The sequence below is a fragment of the Balaenoptera ricei genome, chromosome 3 (assembly GCF_028023285.1).
Source record: "Balaenoptera ricei isolate mBalRic1 chromosome 3, mBalRic1.hap2, whole genome shotgun sequence".
NCBI lineage: Eukaryota > Metazoa > Chordata > Mammalia > Artiodactyla > Balaenopteridae > Balaenoptera > Balaenoptera ricei.
Window position 1 is genome coordinate 42,700,577 of NC_082641.1, and position 20,242 is coordinate 42,720,818.

Genomic DNA, 20,242 nt, shown 5'->3' on the forward strand with positions numbered 1-20,242 from the left:
TCTGTTTGTTTAAGAATCATCAGCTCATGAATTTTAATATATGATGTATTTCATTCCATTGCAAGTATTATTTTCATTGATTTTCAAACTGCCCCACCTGGCTTAAGATATTTTTCAAGATGTAATCCAAGTCCCTAATGCCTGTGGCCTATCAATGTCCTTTTTATCTCATTGGATGGAGATGGGTTCTGCCCAGTGTTGTGTTGTCCAGATACCATGTGGGCAGTCCTTCCCTCAACAGCAGTGATTGAATGTTCTAAAACTGCAACCACAGAAGGGAAGGCTAGAGAGAAAATATTCGACCCTTAATTCCTATAGGTCACATCTTTTTCTGACCTGCTATCTGTTATAATATCTGAACTTACAGGTAGGTTCTGCCGAAGTACTTGAGTGTCCACGTCAAACGTGCTGAGGATAAATTATTACATAATTTAGAGAGAAGTTGAGTTTGTTTCATCAGCCAGTATCGGAAATATGGCCCTTCATATCCACAGGTTCCACATCCACAGATTCAACCGACCACGGATCAAAAATATTTGGAAAAAAAATTCCATAAAGTTCCAAAAAGCATAACTGGAATTTGCCACATGCTGGCAAGGATTTACATAGCTTTTATATTGTATTAGGTATTGTAAGTAATCTAGAAATGATTTAAAGTATACAGAGGGATGTGTGTAGGTTATATGCAAATACTATTCCATTTTACATATGGGACTTCAGCATCCTCGGATATTGGTACCCATGGCGGTCGGGGAGGAGGGGGCAGTTGTCCTGGAACCAATCCCCTGCAGATATGTAGTGATGACTGTACTGTATTAATTAACAGAGGTTTGGTGATGCATTGCTCTGACTCTCTGCTCGTTACAGTGGATGTATCTAGAACCAGAAAGGCTTCTGACTAGTGAGTTTCATGGAAGAAAAGACCTATGTTCCCAGAGTGGCCAAAACTGTTGTTGAGGAGATTTTTTGTGTCTTATCCTATTCAAGGATAAAGCAAGGAAGTGCTGTCACTTGGGGATTTTAAGTGGGGAGAAGAATATATCATCTCTCAATATTTCCTAATAGGAAAAGCAAGGTTACTCGTGAGAAATTGGAGTTTCTCCAAAGATAGTAATTTCTGGTACTAACTAGTAACTTAATTCCCCAGAAGCTCCTAGGGAATAAAGTCAGTTTTTTTTTTTTTTTTTTAAAGTAGTGTCAATTTCTTTATTTATATATTTATGTTTATTTTTGGCTGTGTTGGGTCTTCGTTTCTGTGCGAGGGCTTTCTCTAGTTGCGGCAAGTGGGGGCCACTCTTCATCGCGGTGCGCGGGCCTCTCACTGTCGCGGCCTCTCTTGTTGCGGAGCACAGGCTCCAGACGCGCAGGCTCAGTAGTTGTGGCTCACGGGCCTAGTTGCTCCGCGGCATGTGGGATCTTCCCAGACCAGGGCTCGAACCCGTGTCCCCTGCATTGGCAGGCAGATTCTCAACCGCTGCGCCACCAGGAAAACCCTAAAGTCAGTTTTATGTAGTAGATCTACCATTTCTATTCCTAGCTTAAGATTTATGACAAAAGATCAATCATAAATATATTCCTCCTCCTAGAAGCGGGTGACTGTGCCATGGATTTCAGACCAGAGGATGGTTTCTTAAAGGTTCCCATTATGCTTAAGAGTCACAATATTATAAGGCAAAAGAGATCCAGTTTCTTAATATTAAAAGTAACAGAGTCTATTAACCAGGAGGGAAGGTTTTCTTGGATGCAGGTCATTCGTGCTCATTACTCCTTTGGTGTTAAGTGAAAATTAGCTTCCCTAAAAATATATAACAAGTTATTAGAATAATCTAAGATCTTCTGATATCTACTGTAAGGTTGTCCCAGGGAAAGAATGGTTCTCATAGATGGGAAGAGTGGTGATGAAGGTCAGAAATCTTCTGAAGGAAGTAACTGGGGAAGAGTCTTAAACATAGTTGTGTATTTCAGGAGCCTAGTGGAGGAGAGGTCTGTCTTAGGTTCTGGTTTTGAAAAGTCATTTTAAGAGTGAGAAATTGTGCAAAACAAAGTGACTTATTTTACATGGGAGAGTGAGAGAGAGAAATGAATTAGATTCACCTTGAGTGTCTGAGCTTTGAGACCAGATAGCAGGTAACTGAAAGCGCTGAGCTAGAAGTCAAAGGGAGTAAGGGCGCCTTTGGAATGTCAACTTGCCAGTCATGCCCTGAAAGAGGTTTGACGTGAGTAGAGTCTCTAATGTTTAGAAAACAGCTTTAACTTCACCAGCTTTAAGAGTCAGGTTTTATGGTGTGTGTGTGTGTGTGTGTGTGTGTGTGTGTGTGTGTGTGTGTACTGGGAGAGGGCCAGGAAAGGGAAAATAATAAGACCAAGACTTTATGAGAAAAAAGTATAGGGTCAACCTGAGGAGAGAAGGTTCTCAGAGAAGATTAGGAATTATTTGTTACCTTAAATAGAAAGCAGCCTTAGGAACAACTTCCAACAGCTCTGTGTATTTCCACTGTGTTAAATATAGACAGATAAGCCACTTAGCAGAATACCTGGGCTCTGGGATTAAGGAGAGGGGAGAGGGGTGTTTTTATTTACTGTGGATTTAGATTAGCTCAGATATTTTCTCTTTTACAGAGTCTTTCTGGAATTTCATTAGCAATTCAATGGTGCAGAATTCCAATGTAGAAGGAAAAACAGAAAATTAGAAAGATCACTATTTGGCAACCAACTAGTAATAAATGCCTCAGGCAAGAATCCTAAAATGGCTGCTAAAACTAGTGAGCTAAATTGTGATGAGAAACAGGATATTTAGATAGTTCTAAAGTATCTCCTCACAGATACTTATAGAATTCAAAGGGGAAAATACTACCTTCACAGTGGAGAAACCTAAAGGACAGCACTTGACCAACTGATGAAAGAAAACATCGTCAGTGACAGGGCAAAGTGAGCACCAGTGCCTCCTGACAGGAAGCTCTGGCAAGAACCCAGCCTCTCTCATGGCTTTCCCGCCCCAAATGCAGAACCTGAATTATGAGGAAACATCAGATAAAACCAAACTGAGAGACTTCCTACAAATAACTGGCCTGTTCTGTTCAGTAAATGGCAAGGTCACAAAAGTCAACATGACTGCGGAATGGATCCAGATTAAAGAGACTAAAGGCTCCTGAGAACTAAATGCTACGTTTTATGCTATGGGTTTTTCCTTTGCTATAGAGGACATTCACTGAAACAACTTGTGAAATTTGACTAAGGTCTATAGATTATAAAATAGCATTGTATCAGTGTTAATTTCATGCTGCTGAAAATTATACTGTGGTTATATAACAGAATGGCCCCTTGTTTTTAGGAACTATACAGAGCTAAATATAAATGTACTAAATATAGAGGCAAATAAATATAAATATATTACTAAATACAGTAGTAAGGGGGCATCATGTTTGCAACTGGCTCTCAAAATTTCAAGTTGTGTGTGTGTAGGGAGAATGATAAAGCTAAGGTAGATAAAAGGCAGTAAATGCTAAAATTTGGTGAATATGGATGAATAGTATAAGAGAATTTTTTGTATTCTTTTGCGACTGTTCTGAGTCTGAAATTATTTCAAAATAAAATGTTAAAATAATAATTTAAAAAAGTAAATCCCATGGTGTTTTACTTTACAACTTCAAGAACGGACCAATAGTCCCTTTTCTCTGATGACTCAGTACATGCAAAATGGGAGAAGGAACCCACAAATGCCTTGGGCACTATGAAATCAAGAAGTGGTTATTGCCTATCCCAACATGGTCCACCCTTCACCACCTCCAACTTGGTCCATTTCTCTAGGACTTTAATGAGGCTGTATTCCTACCTGACCTATGAATGGGTGGATATGTGGTTCCAAGTCCTAGACCTTCTCAGAGTAGTGCTTTTACTAGAAGGGATAATATGATAACATCCCTTGGATCGCCCCTTGATTCCTATAGAACCACAAAGAAAAACATTTTTGTCTGAGGCTAAAGAGACATATTTGGCTCTCAGATGGCCAGGGACCCTATTGACTTCTGTGTGATGGGTCAAAGTTTACAGCTGAGAGGCTACTGAGATGCTCAGAGAAGTTGGGATTCCAGGTAATTCTGACGCTGAAAGCTCAGCCTCTCTGCACTGGTGCCGAAATGAATCTCAGAGACAGAGTTTTGGGTGAAGCAGAAAAGAATAGCTTTATTGCTTTGCCAGGCAAAGGGGGACCCAGCGGGCTCCTGTCCTCAAAAACTATGTGTCCCAACCTGGGAGGATTTGATGAAGAGTTTTATAGCAATAGTTCAAGGGTGGGGTTGCTGACAGGATTTGGGTGTGTGCAGGACCTGTGATGCTTTAATCTCGTCTCAGGTGGTCTCTGTCTCCTAATCTTGATGAGCTTCTCTGGTCCCTTTAATCTGGCCTCAGGTGGTTTCTTGGCTGCTCCTCCCTTGATTAGCAATTGTTCGAATCTGCCCTTTGGAACTCAGGGAAGGTCATGGAGGCTGGAGTTTTGCTTACAAGAAACAGGGGACAAAAAAGGCTTCCGTGCCCAGGGGCCCCAAGGGTCCTTCTTGGTTTCAGTTCCTCTCCCTCCCCCCAATGGCAGGGTTAGCTGGGAGCAGAGATGGGACCAGAAGCCAGATCTTCAGGCTTGTAGATAAGAGCTCTTTCTTTAGAGCACATTACTGGGGCCATTTTGGCTCCAACTGCTTGAATTACTACCGTTCTTCCTCCAAGAAGGAAAAGGACATTCATTAATATAAAAATCGAAGTATAGGAGTGGAGTAGAATTTGAACCTTGGATTGATCAGACCTAAAGTCAAATACAAATGCTACCAACTGCCAGCTCTGTGGCTTTTATGCAAGTCATTTAATCTCACTGAGCCTCCATTTATGCACTAAAATATAGAATAATATCTCACTTGTAGATATGCATTTGACCTAATTGGTCTGTTGCCATATCAATGTTCAAAATGGCAGGCCTTGGGCATTTCTAGGTCTTTCAAGAAAGGATGTAAGTCCTCACTAACCAATTCCTTACATTTGGAAAGCTATACTCATTTTTATAGTGAATCATGGCATGAGAATATTAAGCAATCAGAAAGTTCTAAAATATGTCTAATAAAATAAATATTTTCCCATAAAACAAAGGAATTTGTAGGCTGGAATCCCGGCACATAGTTCAGAAGCTTACTTCCAGTTGCTTTGTAAATGAGTATTAGTTCACCATTCTACATTTGGCATTTCAATAAATATTTGTTTAATGAATAAATAAACTACTTGAAAAGTACTTTACAAAATTTAGTTATAAAGTATACATTTACATCATGAAGCAGTAGAAATAAGGCAATCCAAGACATTTCTTACCCATTTATTTAACAAAAACACACTAATACCTAACTTTAGTTGTGCCCTAAATAATATGCCAGGCACTCTGCTAGGCACATTATGTAACTCGTTTTATTTAATTTTGTTTTAGGGGAGATTGTTGTGCCCACTGACATATTTTTAAAAAACCTGAGGCTCAGAAAATTTAAATAATTCACTCTAGCCAATAGGTGCAAGAACCCAGTTTTTAATCTAGTCCTGTGCAACTCCAGAGTTCGTACTTTTCCCACTGCACTGTACCTATGTGTGGAAAGCTCAGTGAGACTGTGGTCAACCAGAAATTCACAAGACATGCTCTCCAACCCCAAGAAGTCTAGTAATGGGGAAAGTCAGTTGGTAGGTATGACTAGGGCAGACAAATGCCATTGTAGTCTGGCCTGTCTAGGACACAGTCACTATTGGCCAGAGCTTTTAAGGATTCAGAGAAATAGCTCCACATATTGTATCTATTACAAATGGCAAGTTAAGGGAAGGTTGTATTCCAGTTCTTCGCAACTGCCATTGTAGATCAGGTAGACTTTCTCATAGGACATTGAGGGAAAGAGGGTAGGAATGAGGGGAAAGGAATTTCCACCTGGCTCCAGGCTGAGGACAATTCTTGTCTAAAAGTACATGTGGTCAGAACTGAGTGTTGGAGAATAAAATTGTCAAGCTTGGCCAATAGGCAGGGCTAGAAAGCTCTGGATTATATCTTCATTCCAGGGGTCTTTCTAAATATAGCCCCCCATAATCCTGATAAGAAAACCAGAACATGAGTCCTTTACACTGATCTTTCCCAGAGCGGGGCCTAAAAGTCAATCACAGCTTTGAAATTCCCACTGGAGAAGAGAGTAACCAAATTATCTTAGTGTCAACTGGGTGAAAAGGGAGGGAGAAGGAGGGACACGCAGTCCACTCGCTTGATTCTCCACAACGTGATGGCTTTGCCAAAAGGCCAAGTCTCTAGCAGGACAATAATTGGCCAGAAGGAGCAAGGGAAAGACAGCTGGCCAAAAAATCTCTATCTTGGGCAGATAATCATGGGGAAAGGAGACTACAGAAAGCCAAACAGTTCAAAAAGATAAAGTCTCTGAGGTTCCGTGTAGGTTAACCGAAAAGTCCTAAAGGCTAAGATTTGGAAAACAACAAGCTCCTGTGCTCCTGAAGGATGAGCTCAGAGAAATGACTCCTTTCTATGTGCCCTTTCTTGTTTCCACCAGGACTGGTGCCACCATGTTTGCAGAGAGCAGCCAGGCCTGGAGAGTTCAAGGTTCCCAGAAGAGGTTAGAAGTCCGGGGCAGTCCAGCATGCCACAGATTAGAGGGTGCCCAGGTATCAGGCTAAACAAAATGGTACTGGGGTAAGTCCCAGGAATCATTCCCCTTAGTGGAAATGGACAGAAGAGGCATTTTAGGAAACTTAGGTTCCTAAATGGTGATATCTGGAAATCTCCAGCTAGAAATGGGCAATTGAAAGCCAGGTCCAAATAATTACCCATGCCCCTCCATACTGGGTCAGTCTGTGCCTAAAAATATTAGAACAAAAAGCTTTTCAAGGAGCCTAGCAATATATCCATCTACAGCCCTACCTGGCAGAGAGGTCCAAATCCACATGTATATGAAAGTAGATACAAATTCTCATAGGCCTTATACCATTACAAGCATGGAGCTCTTTAAAAACTACCAAGTGAGATCATGTAAGAGGTGATTCGTTATAAAAGAGTATGGGACACCTTGCTTTTGTTATATATGAATGTAGTAGGCTAAAAATGTCCACCAAAGATATTAGGTCTGAATCCCTTGAACCTGTGAATGTTACCTTACATGCCAAAGACTTTGCAGATGTGATTAAGTTAAGGTTCCTAAGATTGGAAGAGTATCGTGGATTATCCAGGTGGGCCCTGACTGCAATCACATACATCCTTACAAGAGGGAGGCAGAGAGATACATGATACAGACAGAAAAGGAGAAAGTGACGTGACCATGGAGGCAGACATTGGCATGATGGGGCCACATGCCAGGAAATGCTGGCAGCTACCAAAAGCTGGAAGAGGGAAGAAGGAGTTCTCCCCTAGAGCCTCCAGAAGGAGCATGGTCCTGCTGACACCTTGATTTCAGCCCAGTGAAATGGAGTTCCAACTTCTGGCCTCCAGAACTATGAGATAGTAAATTTCTGCTGTTTTAAGCCACCAAGTTTGTGGTATTTATTACAGCAGCCTTAGGAAATTACTACAAGGAGCAAGGATAAACCACACTCACTGAAATGGGATTTAGTTCTATCTGCTTTTTCAAAGAAAGAGCCAACAGTTTAAGAGAAAGAAACATTGTTGGTTATTCAAAGCCATTGGACTAGGACACATCAGCCAATTTTGTTTGAACAATGAATAGGTGACTAAGTGACAATTCAATACAATAATTCCTACACATGGAAAAATATGCTAGCACATAATTCAGTGAACCGTAAGGGCCAAACCAAAACTGCCAAAACAAAAACCTAGTGGAAAATGTTCAAAATGACTACTAAGTCTAGTTGCCATTGAGCTTGTCACTGAAGAGACCCCAAGAAAGCGGAGTGATCACTAACACAAAGAAACTTATCCTTCTCTGTTCAGAAAATTAAAGGGCCAAAGTTTAATGATCCCATTGCACTCTCCATTAAGTTGTAATAAATTAGATTCTGTCCTATGGGAAATGTGTTCGCAATTTCTTAAAATGTACGTGTTGTCTTCAGAGTCTAGAAGAGGGGGTAATTAGACAAAATTCATAACCCAGAATCGATTATATTATTTTCTAAATGTGATCCTGGAAACCTATATCTGTGCGGCAGCAGCAGGCAGAGACAAAGATGGATGATCTACCCACAACAGCACAATGGCTAAAATGCAATTACTGGCTTTATGGAAAAGCAAAAAGGCCAGGCGTCATAAACCTCAAAACCAGAACACTTTGCTTTTTAATGATTCTAAATTATCTAAACAAGTGCTGGAATGAAAATCACTCAGCCTTTTGCTCTACAAGGAAGAGATTAGTGCTTTAGAGAGTTCAATGTACGTGCTTTGCTCATACATTCTTTGAAATGAACAATAATTTCCCTAAATTTGTAAAAAGCTTTCATTTCATTTTAAAATTTGATGACTCACCTTCTCTGTGTATTTGTATGTTTAATTCTTCAGGATATAAGATTTTCAGCACAAATTTTTGTGGTTTAGCTTTTTCCCTTTTAGGCAGATGTAATATTATGGTGAAAAACAAGATGTTACATGTTTATCTTGGTAGGTTGATATGGTATGGTTTGAAAAGCATGAATTTATTCCAGGATAAGAAAGTATTTTGAGCTATAACATAATAAATGTTTTCCCCACAATTACTTTGCTAAAGGATGATATTAAGCATAATGGAGAACATCTAGATTTCTTTCACAAGCTATAACCACCCAGAGCCACTGATTAAGATGGTCATTTTTGACAGAAACAGATGCATAGGCATAGAGAAAAGACTTGTGGTTGCCAAGGGGAAGTGGGGGAGGGAGAAGGATGGACTGGAGTTTGGGGTTGGTAGATGCAAACTATTACATTTAGAACAGATAAACAACAAGATCCTAATGTATAGCACAGGGAACTATACTGAATATTCTGTGATAAATCATAATGGAAAAGAATATAAAAAAAGAATGTATATATGTGTATAACTGAGTCACTTTGCTGTACAGCAGAGATTGGTGCAACGCTGTAAATCAACTATACTTCAATCAGAAAAATAATTATGATTAAATATGAAAACAGCTATAATGGAAAAAAACAAAAACAAAAAAATGGTCATTTTTGTTTATCCATCAAAAGCAAAAAAGGGTATAGGTTTTATGTGCAAATGATATGGTGTTCTTGCCTCCCCCAGCTGAGGGTGGTAGAGAGCTGGAAAGAATTTAGTCCTTTAAGGTAAAGGTATGAAAGAGGACTCAACCATCAGGTGCTTAAAGCACTCTCTCCCTTGGACACTTAGCACGTTATGGGCTGGAACTGACTCTTGAAATTAGAAAAACTGATCTAGAAAGCTAAAAAGCAATTGAAGCCATTTGATTACATGAGCATGGCTGAACAGCTCTGAGCTCCTTTTACAATGAAAATTGTTTCCTCTGTTAATATCTCTTCTCACCAACTAGACTGAAGAGGACTAGTCAAAGCACATAATATGTGTTCAATAAATATCCTTGTTAAGTAATTTCAGAAAAAATATCTTCATCATCTTCACTGCCTCCAAAACCTGTCCCACCCTTTCTTTTACTTCCCAAAATGTTCTGGAGCTGCTGGGGATGAAACTGAGCCATCATAAAATGGCTGAGAGTTTGACCAAGGTCCTGTTTGACACGGGCCATAAAATTGCAGATTTTAGGAAAAAATTCACATTCCATTTGCATGTGAAGAAGGAGACAGGACCTGAAAAGAGGAAAGTCAGGGAGATAATAAGTTTCTTCTTCTTCCCAAGTCACAAATTAAAATGTGCCTTCTGAACACACAAGCTAAATGGAATTGGAACGCCTTCAGGTGAACACCAATTGTACTGAATTTATTGATGATGCCCTAGTCTTTTTCAATATGAATTTTCTGCTTTACTGTTTTCTAATTTTATTTTTACAATAAGCGCGTGATATTTTGGTACTCAAAAAACCACACACACTGAAAGAGCCAGAGTTAGCATTTGCGTTTATATCCTTGCAGAGTTTCCTCTGCACTTTCTCCTCTCCCCACATTACTGATGTTCTTCATGACTACTGAAGTGGAAGGGAAGACAGGGTATTTCAATGAAATTTATTCATAGAAGTTTAGAAATTTAGCCATACATATCCTGCAAAAGCACCTCAACTTTGTACAGCAGCTCTCAGCTGCTCTGGTGAGGAGTCCTGCCACTGGGTCTTCCTTGCCCTGACCCTCTGGGGTGGGATATTTGGAGCTGCCCCAGCCCCAGGCCTCATTGTGTCTCCAGCCTGTGCTCGGGCCCAGGATGAAGTACTGCTGAATCCAGGCATGAGGCCACCTGACGTTTTCCTCAGCCACCTCCTCTCGTCATCACTCAAGGAAATGTATTCCAGACCACCAGGGACTCTCCAACAAAGGGAAACAGTAAGCAAGTTACAGGGTGACGTAAATGTCATTTTCTTCTAATGACCTCATTTCCATTCATTAAATCACTGCAGCACATTAGGGTAAACACAGCAGCCAATTCCAGTGTCCCAGAAAATTGCCTGCCCTGTGAAACTAGTCCTTTGGCTACTATGAGAGGGAAGGAACCTCTCACATTTTCAAGGGCAAAAAGATAATCACAACAGCCTTAGCTACTATTTATTTAGCATCTGCTACATGTGGGGCTGTGTGCTAAACATTTTGTATTCACTTTCTGTGTTAATTCATTATGGCCAAGAGGAAAGTAGTCGAGACCCTGAGTTCAAATCCTGACTCTGTCACTTCTCAGCTGTGTAGCGGCGGGTGAGTTGCTAAACTTCCCTGTGCTTTAGGATCCAAGCCTGTAAAGTGACATAATGAGTAGTACAGAACAAAGCTTAGAATGGCGCCTGGGACATGTGGAATGTTCAAAATGATTTCAGTTGTCATTACTATTATTTTCCCCCTTTTACAGATGAGGAAACTGAGGATTAAAAGAATGTCATTTGCCATAACTCACAGAGTTAATCCAGATCTTCCGACCTTAGAGGTCAAGGCACTGTCCTCAGTCATCAATGGTCAGCAGTGGATCAAGGAGCAGCAACAGGCTGCCCAATTCCTAAATTATATTCTCTCTCCACACTCACACACCAAAGGCAGAGAGCGTGGGCTGCTGTGCTGAATTCCTACAGACTCTACATATATCTTAGACGCTGCTTTGGGGAGACAGGAATTGTCACATCCAGGAGTGCACTTGCATAAACGGCCTGATATACAGTCTGATGCCTCGTATACCACAAAAGGGGCTCTCCTCTGTTCCCTGGGTCAAAGCACTGGGCCAGGCCACTGGCACGGCATGCTTTGGAGAGGAGAGGGCTGTGTGTGGTGAGAAGGGCTGCTTTCCTGGCCCACTCGAGAAGGAGATCACACTCCTCTCTCACCACGCCTGACTTGTGACATTGCCCAGGCTGTGCCTCCACACCGGAGCCTGCCCCTGCCTCCACGAGGACCGACAGTGGGTTCTAATCCCCTTCATCCCAGACACCCCTCTGCGGCCCTTTACGGCCCTGAGCCCCACGGCAACACATCACCCACAGACTATCACCTGCCACTGACGATACGTCTTCTTGACACTCGCCTCTTGGTTCGTAAAGTAGGAGGAATAATGAGAGGAAAAATAAAACCTTAAAATAATTGGATTCCAATCAATCAAGACTTTGCCTGCCCTATGACCTTGTAACTAGCTTGGGGCTTTAATTCCTGCTGACAAATGTGTTGTCTGTGAGGGCGGTTTGTTTTTACAGGAAAATGTACTCTCAATGTATCATAAGCTATTTTGTGATTACCAGGCTAGCCCACCGTGGTGGACTGTTCTATTGCTTCAGTGTCTCCTCCCTATGAGATGGTTATCCTTCCCTACACCACTGACACCAGGCTTGCTCACGTGACATTCTTTAGGCAATGAGACGTGAGCACAGTGATACATGGCACTTCCGAGCATAAACGTGTGGAGTTGTCGCATGCTTCCACCATCACTTCTTTTCCCCCTGCTGCAAATACAGCAATGCCCAAGAGAGGGGTTGCTCCTTCAACGTGGACCCTGGAATAAGGGACAGATGTAGAGCAAACCCACAGCTAACCCACAGGCCATGTACAACATATGTGAGAAATAAGCTTTTGCTATTGTAAGCCATTGAGACTGGGGAGTTGTTTGGTACTGCAGCATAACCTAGTGGATCTCGGCTACCATATCCACTAAAGCCTATTTAGACCATATTAATCTAAAATATTATATATTTGCAATGAAAAGTAGTGGAAACTAATGCTCGAAATGATCATCATCAAAAAATAATTTTTTTTTAAAGAACTAGGGCTAGGGCTTCCCTGGTGGCGCAGTGGTTGAGAGTCTGCCTGCCAGTGCGGGGGACACGGGTTCGAGCCCTGGTCCGGGAGGATCCCACGTGCCGCGGAGCAATTGGGCCCGTGCGCCACAACTACTGAGCCTGCACTCTAGAGCCTGCGAGCCACAACTACTGAAGCCCATGCGTCTAGAGCCTGTGTTCTGCGGCGGGAGAGGCCACCGCAACGAGAAGCCTGTGCAATGCAACGAAGATTGGCCCCCGCTTGCCGCGGTTAGCGGGAGCCCGCGTTCAGCAGGGAAGGCCCAACACAGCCAAAAATAAAATAAATAAAATAAATAAATTTATTAAAAAAAAAAAAAAGAACTAGGGCTAGACGCAAGGCATTTTAATATGACTGACATCATTCTTGCTAGTATTCAAAATGTAAGCTGTACCTGGGCAGGTTTTGATGCCTTTGGGCACATTAAGCTCCCACACACAATGTAGTTTTCACCCTAATCCCTTTCTTCTTCCTCCAGAGTTCATCTGTGAACTAGAGAATTTATACTTCCTCTTTTCAGTGTCACTTTCAGAACTTCTGCTAACGTCACGATCTGTTCCCTTAAATGCACCCCAGACAAAGGCGATAGCAAAGCAAAAGCTAAATTCAATTCTGCCACATCACCCTGGAGAAAAATGGCTCAACGGTTAAAGGGCAGACATGTGGTTCACTCTGGCTATTTCCTCTAAACTTGACTTTGGATTTTTATTCCTTAGTCATGTAAAGCTATAGACAGATCAGCTATCAGATCCCTGTACACACAGTTTAAGAATGGAAAAAGAAAGCTGAATGGCAAGCAAGAAAAGTTATATGCAAGAAGACGGTTTGGAAACATAGACATTTAGAAAATGAAATCACATAGAAGCAAACACAACCAGTCAGTCAGATTCCTAGGATGCAAAAGTAAAAAAAAAAAAAAAAAAAAAATCAAAAGACTTGAAGGCTTACGCATTTAAAAGAGGGCATGTGGATGGTGGTAGTGGTAAAGCACCAGTGAAGCTGGAAACAGATGGCTCTGGGTGCAGCTTAAATACACACCCTCACCTTACATACGTACATATTTATATAAACACAACAATACATGAAATTATGTATATAATTTTACATATTAAGCATAAATGGACAGACATAGCCTGTAGGATTTACTCCTGCAACTCTGCTTTGGGTTTCCTTTTAAATTCATCTTTAGTGATAAAAGGATCCCTTCTTACTTATTAGACACAGCGTTTGAATTTGCTTGGTGCTTTCTGACAATCGTGTTCCATCCTGTGCTCACTACAAAGTGTCCGGTTTTAAAACCGGCACAGCGGGAATGAGTAACTGCCTGGGCAAATGGGCACGTCTGCTTGGCTTCACAGGATGAGGACAAGCGAGGGGTCCGCCCTGCAGAGACGCCCAGCCCTGCCCAGCTGCACGGACAGATGTCGGGACTCACCAGATGCTGCGTAAACACGGAAACATCCTCTGTGCTGTTGTCAGAATCGACTCGCACCAACCTCCCGAGTCTAGGGGAACTTACAACTGTAAAGGTCATAGTTCTGTTTCCTGCACTGTCCACGTCATTGGTCGCAGCTCTCAGGTCACGAGCTGAAAGGGGCTTCATGGAACCTAAGTGAAGATTGAAACATGCACGTAAGTATAAAGCCTATGAAGGCTATGGTTAATGAAATGATCTTTACAGACCCCTGAAAACTGGAAAACACGTAGTTATGTACGGGGAGCTGGCTAGCTCGAACTTGAAATTGGGCTGTGAGGGGCCAACAGATCCATGCGGCTGCTGTTTGTGGATGTGCTTTGCTACGGGGGCCAGAGATGAAGGAGGAAAATCCCACGAAAAGAGCCCCTCAGCCCCCGCAGTCCTGCATGTCTAACTGATCTCGAGAGAAAGAAGGCAACGCCAGGCGAGTGACACCCAGCTTGGCTCTGAGCACAGAAAGGGGGCGCCGGCTGTGTGCACAGAGAGGACAGGAGATAGCACCCTCCCTGGGAGGACAGACGCGTCCTGGCCTGACAGTGGCTGCAGGTGCTCAATGGAGTGTCCATCTGTTGATGCCTGGGGGAGAGGTTGGCTCTGAAACAAATGGTAGCGGTCTCCAGAGGAGCCCCCAGATGTGCAGGTTGCATGGACAACGTGGGGAGGGAAGGGCCTGTGTGGATGTTAAGGGAAGAAGAACCAGTGGGTGGTCAGTGTGCTAATGTGACCGCATTGATAACTAAGGGCCAGAGAGACTTGGGGGCATTCAGGTTAGCGCAGTGCTTCTCAAATACTATGTAGTGAAGGATCAGTGTTTCCCACCAAATCCATTGTGGACCAATAATTTTATAAAATACAATAAAATGTCGCAACAATGTCAAATTGCTATAAAATTTTCTAAACACCTCCTTTCACTTCCCATTCTTATCAGTTCACAGACTAGAGGTCCATGGACCACAGTTTGTGGAATATAGGGCTAGAGTTTCTATCGCTTTACTTTGCATGGGTTTAGGGAATATCCCCAACCTGATAAGATGGCAGATCTGAGAGAGATTTACAGTCATCCTGGCCCAGAATCTCACCTTCTCTTTTCTGTTTTAGCCCTTGCTAAAGGGCTTTAGCGTTAGGTCTTGCACAGGGGCCTTGCACTAGCTCTTGGAGTTGGCACTTTATAAATTGTCTATGAAGTTGAGCCAATCACCTAATAATAACTAAGCCTCCTAAATGACATCCATTTTGCTTTCCTGACTCAACCATTACAGCCTTGGAGAGTGAGGGCCACCGACTGCAGTATTTAAACCACATTAGGTGCTTAAAGGCAGGACCTTGACTACAGCTAATACACAAGGAAGCCAGCTTTCAGTAAGATTTTCAAACATGCAAAGGTTGTTCTGAGCCTTTAATTTAGAGGTTCCCTTTAAAATACCTGACAACAAAACCAAAAATAACAAGTGGGACTACATCTACTCAGCAAAGGAAACCATCAACAAAATGAAAAGGCAACCTATGGAATGGGAGAAAATATTTGCAAACCACATATCTAATAAAGGGTTAATATCCAAAATGTACAAGGATCTCATACAACTTAGTAGCAAAAAACCCCAAATAACCCAATTTTAAAATGGGCAAATGACTTAAATAGATATTTTTTCCAAAGAAGACTTACAAATAGGCAACAGGCACATGAAAAGGTGCTCATCAATGCTAATCATCAGGGAAATGCAAGTCAAAACCACAATGAGATATCACCTCACACCTGTTATGATGTCCACTATCAAAAAGACATGACAGAATAAATGCTAGTGAAGGATGTGGAGAAAAGGGAACCCTTGCGCACTGTTGGTGGGAATGTAAATTGGTGCAGCCATATAGAAAATAGTATGGAGGTTCCTCAAGAAATTAAAAGTAGAACTAACATATGATCCAGAAATCCCACTTCTGGGTATATATTCAAAGGAAACAAAATGATTATCTCAAAGAGAAATCTGTACTCCCATGTTTATTGCAGCATCACTCAAAATAGTCAAGGTATGGAAACAACCTAAATGTCAATCAGTGGATGAATGGATCAAGAAAATGTTGTAAAATGTGATATACACACACACACACACACACACAATGGAATATTATTCAGCCTTAAAAAAGAAGGAAATCTTGTCATTTGCAACAACATGGATGAAGCTAGAGGGCACCAGGCTAAGTGAAACAAGCCAGACAGAGAAAGACAAACACTGCATGGTATTACTTATATGTGGAATCTTTAAAAAAAAAAAGTCAAACTCATAAAAACAGAGATTGGAAAGTGGTTGCCATGGGGCTGGGGGTGAAGGAAATGATGAGAGTTTGCTAAAAGGGTATAAACTTTCAGTTATAAGATAAATAAGGTCTGAGGATCTGATGTATAACATGGTGATTATAGTTAACATTGTATTGTATAATTGAAATTTGCGAAGAGAGTAGAACTGAAAAGAAAAAAGTAAATATGTGAAGTGATGAATGTATTCATTAACTGGATGTGGGGGGGAATCTTTTCACAATGTATACATAAATCAAATCATCAGGTTGTATAGTTCAGATATCTTACAATTTTATTTGTCAGTTATACCTCTATAAAGCTGAAAAACAAAAGACAAAATAAAATAAAATAAAATAAAATAAAATAAAATAAAATACCGGAGCTCCTGAGATAGGCACTAGGTCCTGGGGCTCCTGAGGGGTAGGCAGGAGGAGTACCTGGACATATCAGCCTCAGGAACACAGTTCTGCCCCAGGTTTAGGACTGCCTTGGTACAACCTTGGTTGTCACACACACACAAAGATGCTTTAACTCCCTCCCACATTTCTCTTAGTCCTTGCTGCTGAAAGTTTTGCGGTCACTGCCACCTTCTAGCTTCTGGAGCTGGGGACCCAGGATGTGAGGTCACCCTGGGGAGGCCAAGAGGAATTATTCTGTATGCTTAGTTAACATTACAGAAAGTCATAACTGAGGCCCACTCTCTGCTGCCTGCCAAGGTGGCTCCCATACTGTCAAGTGGATTATACCTCTTTTGTGTGCAGTTTCTGGGCTCCCCAGCCTCCAACTTCTCATCTTCAGTTTTGCTTTGGAACTTTTCCCCACCGTGCCTTCTTAATTATTTCCTTCTTATAAAGGACACGTAACTTTTCATTTATTCCTTCACCTCGAGGATCACCTTTGGCAGGTGTGTGTGGGGGGGTAGGTGGGAGGGACTCTTTAAAAGAATCATTTCATTATCTTATTTAGCCTTTTGGGGTAGAGGCCACTAGAGATGTTCCAGGCCAAGAGTACTTTTCTCTCAGCCAGGCTATATTAATCCCTCATTCCCTTGTCCGGCTTCCTGACCCAGAAGAGTGTGTAGCTGCTAGCCAGCAGTCACCTGGAGCATGCTGGGTCGGAAAGGCTAGCTGGCCCCACGTTGTCACTGTCCCATGAGCATCTCTTGCCGCACAGCCCAGTTCACCAAGAGCCATCATTTCCCCCCCACCCCATCTCATTTCATCCAAGCGTTGATATTCTCATCCATGAGCTTCAAGCACTTAATTTGGGAAAGGGTTCACTAAGGTCCCACCTAAATCTATATTCCACAGAAGAACTGTCCTACAAGGAGTGCGGTAATAAAAGGACTCCAACCATATCTGTTTGGCAAGCTCTCACTCCATATGTACCTCTTGGAGATTTGAAGAGCAAATCAGCACGTTAAAGGCTCTAAGTCTTGGAGTAAAGTCATCTTCTTCACCCTTCTTTTAAGTACACCTATTGTGTTTATTTCATGAAAAACAACCACCACCATAACAGCAAGAGTTTCATGGTCACCAGGCTAGGACGTCTTGTGCATCTCTTCAACAGACATTATCAAGTGCCTCGTATGTGACAAGCCCTATAATAAGGAGTAGAGATATACCAGGAAACAGCACAAACACAGTCCTGCCTTTTCTTTCAGATGTCATGGTAATCCTAAGAAGTATGTGTTTGTTTCCTCATCACTAAGAAGGGATGATAAGGCTCGGAGAGGTTAAGCAACTTGCCTAATGGTCAAACGTAGGTCTCACTTACTCTGAAATGAGTATTATTAAAAAGTTGACACGGGCTTCCCTGGTGGCGCAGTGGTTGAGAATCTGCCTGCCAATGCAGGGGACACGGGTTCGAGCCCTGGTCTGGGAAGATCCCACATGCCGCGGAGCAACTAGGCCCGTGAGCCACAACTACTGAGCCTGCACGTCTGGAGCCTGTGCTCCGCAACAAGAGAGGCCGCGACAGTGAAAGGCCCGCGCACCGTGATGAAGAGTGGCCCCCGCTTGCCGCAACTAGAGAAAGCCCTTGCATAGAAACGAAGACCCAACACAGCCAAAAAAATAAACAAATAAATAAGCCAGGAGCTCTTAAATAAATAAATAAATAAATATTTTTTTTTTAAAAGTTGACACTATATTGCCTACACTATACTACTTTGAGCTCAGTGCTGAAATGATATCTGAGTTAGGAAATGTGAGGAATCATGCAAGAAATCTGATAGATTCTGCTCTCCACCTTCCAGACACAGCCTGCCTCTTCCCTGGGCTTCACATCTGCATTTATGCTGTCCTCTCTGGTATGCTCACCCCTCTTTGTTGTCACCCATCATAATGCTACTCACTCCGCAGGGGCAGCCAAAGACCCATCTGGCCAACAAGATCTCCCTCACCATTGCAGTCTATGGGAAATTTTCCTCCCCTGAACTCAAGTAGCTCACCCAGTCTGCGCCCTCACTGGACACTTGGCATAATATATTTTGCATGATTAGTGTACTCTCGAGTATAAGTCTCTCATTTCCCTACTTAGTAAGCCTTTAATTTTTTCCTTGAAGATTGACAATCTTTTCTTATAGCTCTCGGTTATCTCCTGCTAAGCCTTACAATATTCAATCCAGTGTTTCGGAACCATCTGACTAAAAGGTTTTATAAATCTCTGCTCTAAACCCTTTAGCAACATGCTGTGACTTCCTTCTGCTTTCTTCTCTCCCTCAATTCCCACCGTGGAGGACAGATGGCCCGTTGGTGAGACATGATTCCGTCTATATCATAACCAAACCCCAAGGGGATTGAAGTCACACAGTTTGCTATGAATACCCTTCGCTGATTGGTTACTTAACTCTAGGTCTGTGTAAGCTTATATGCTAGACCAGTTTGACAAAGCTCTCAAGGTCAACCCCTCCTCAACACTATGTAAAAGAGCCAAGTACAACTTGCATACACAGAAAGACTAGGACCTAAGGCCATAGTTTGTTCCAAAATGCCATCACTAAAGATAAACAAACACATTCAATGGTGGCATTCGATGTGAAAAAAATTGGTTACAAAATTCCTTTCTGGGGAATAAATTTTCCTGAAAGAAATAGAATATATATATAAACACACACACGCATACACACAAATATATATGCACATATATATGTAGGTATGTGTGTTTATGTGTGTATATATACAAAATAACAAAATGAAAATACACCTTGAGTGAATTTCTTTTCTTAGTTCACATGCTCAAAAAGTTTGTTTAGAACTATAGTTCTTCCTGCTTTAAAATAACTGAGTTAAAGAATGACTCTCAAATTTGGCAGGGCGTACAAGCTATGACTAACCTTAAAACATTCACCCACTAAGTACCCTTATCACTACCTTGTCTAATGCTACAAATTCTTACAAGTCTAGAGCCAGGGCCACTTTTTAGGGCAGTATATGCAAGGGAGGCAGTAGCATGGCCACGGGCTGCTGGGCTGGTGGGGAAAGCCCAATGGGCATGGGATCACTGAGGGTGAAAAAAAAGTTGGCTAATTCTGGGTTGCAGTATTTCCATAATCCAAGAGAGTAAAACACACAAAATTTCCATATAATCATTGTTGTTTAATAAATCGCTATGTATCTTTTCCTGGTTGTGTATATCAATCCATCAATAACATTAAGAAGGAGACAAACTAAATAGCCACCATGATGGTCTCATTCTCAGGGGACTGATATTCTAAAATAGAGGCAGGCCTGGAACACAGGCACGTACAGAAAGGACAGGAGCTGCGATCTGAGCACAGGGTTTGGGGTTGGCGTCGGCACTCGGTCTTGGGGCTTAGGATCCCTATTAGTTACATGACTTTGAACCTGTCCAAGCCTCAGTGTTTTTTATGTGCCAAATAGAGATGATCAAAACTTGGTTTTGAACACATTATTTTGTTTAAATCCTTCTAACAACTCAGTTCAGGAGATAAAAAATATAAAACACTATAAAAACATAGATATCAATAGTATTTGAATATCTATTGTAGAATAGGAATAGATTTTCTCCTATTATAGTTCTATTAAATCCATAGCTCTATAAA

At 41.8% G+C, this 20,242-nt stretch overlaps 2 protein-coding genes across 2 annotated transcripts in view; one reads left to right on the top strand and one right to left on the bottom strand.

The window, feature by feature from the left end:
- SNX18 (sorting nexin 18) overlaps nt 1–13,789 on the top strand; it is a 282,915-nt gene extending 269,126 nt beyond the window's left edge. The window contains exon 2 of the mRNA XM_059916377.1: nt 13,765–13,789. Within this exon, the coding sequence (XP_059772360.1) occupies nt 13,765–13,769 (5 nt within the window). The 3' untranslated portion in view covers nt 13,770–13,789. The remainder of the gene's footprint in view (nt 1–13,764) is intronic.
- A 148-nt stretch (nt 13,790–13,937) lies between these two features.
- Nucleotides 13,938–20,242, bottom strand: part of LOC132362231 (chondroitin sulfate proteoglycan 4-like) — a 54,005-nt gene continuing 47,700 nt past the window's right edge. Inside the window, exon 6 of the mRNA XM_059916374.1 lies at nt 13,938–14,014. The gene's annotated coding sequence lies outside the window, so the exon portion shown is untranslated. The remainder of the gene's footprint in view (nt 14,015–20,242) is intronic.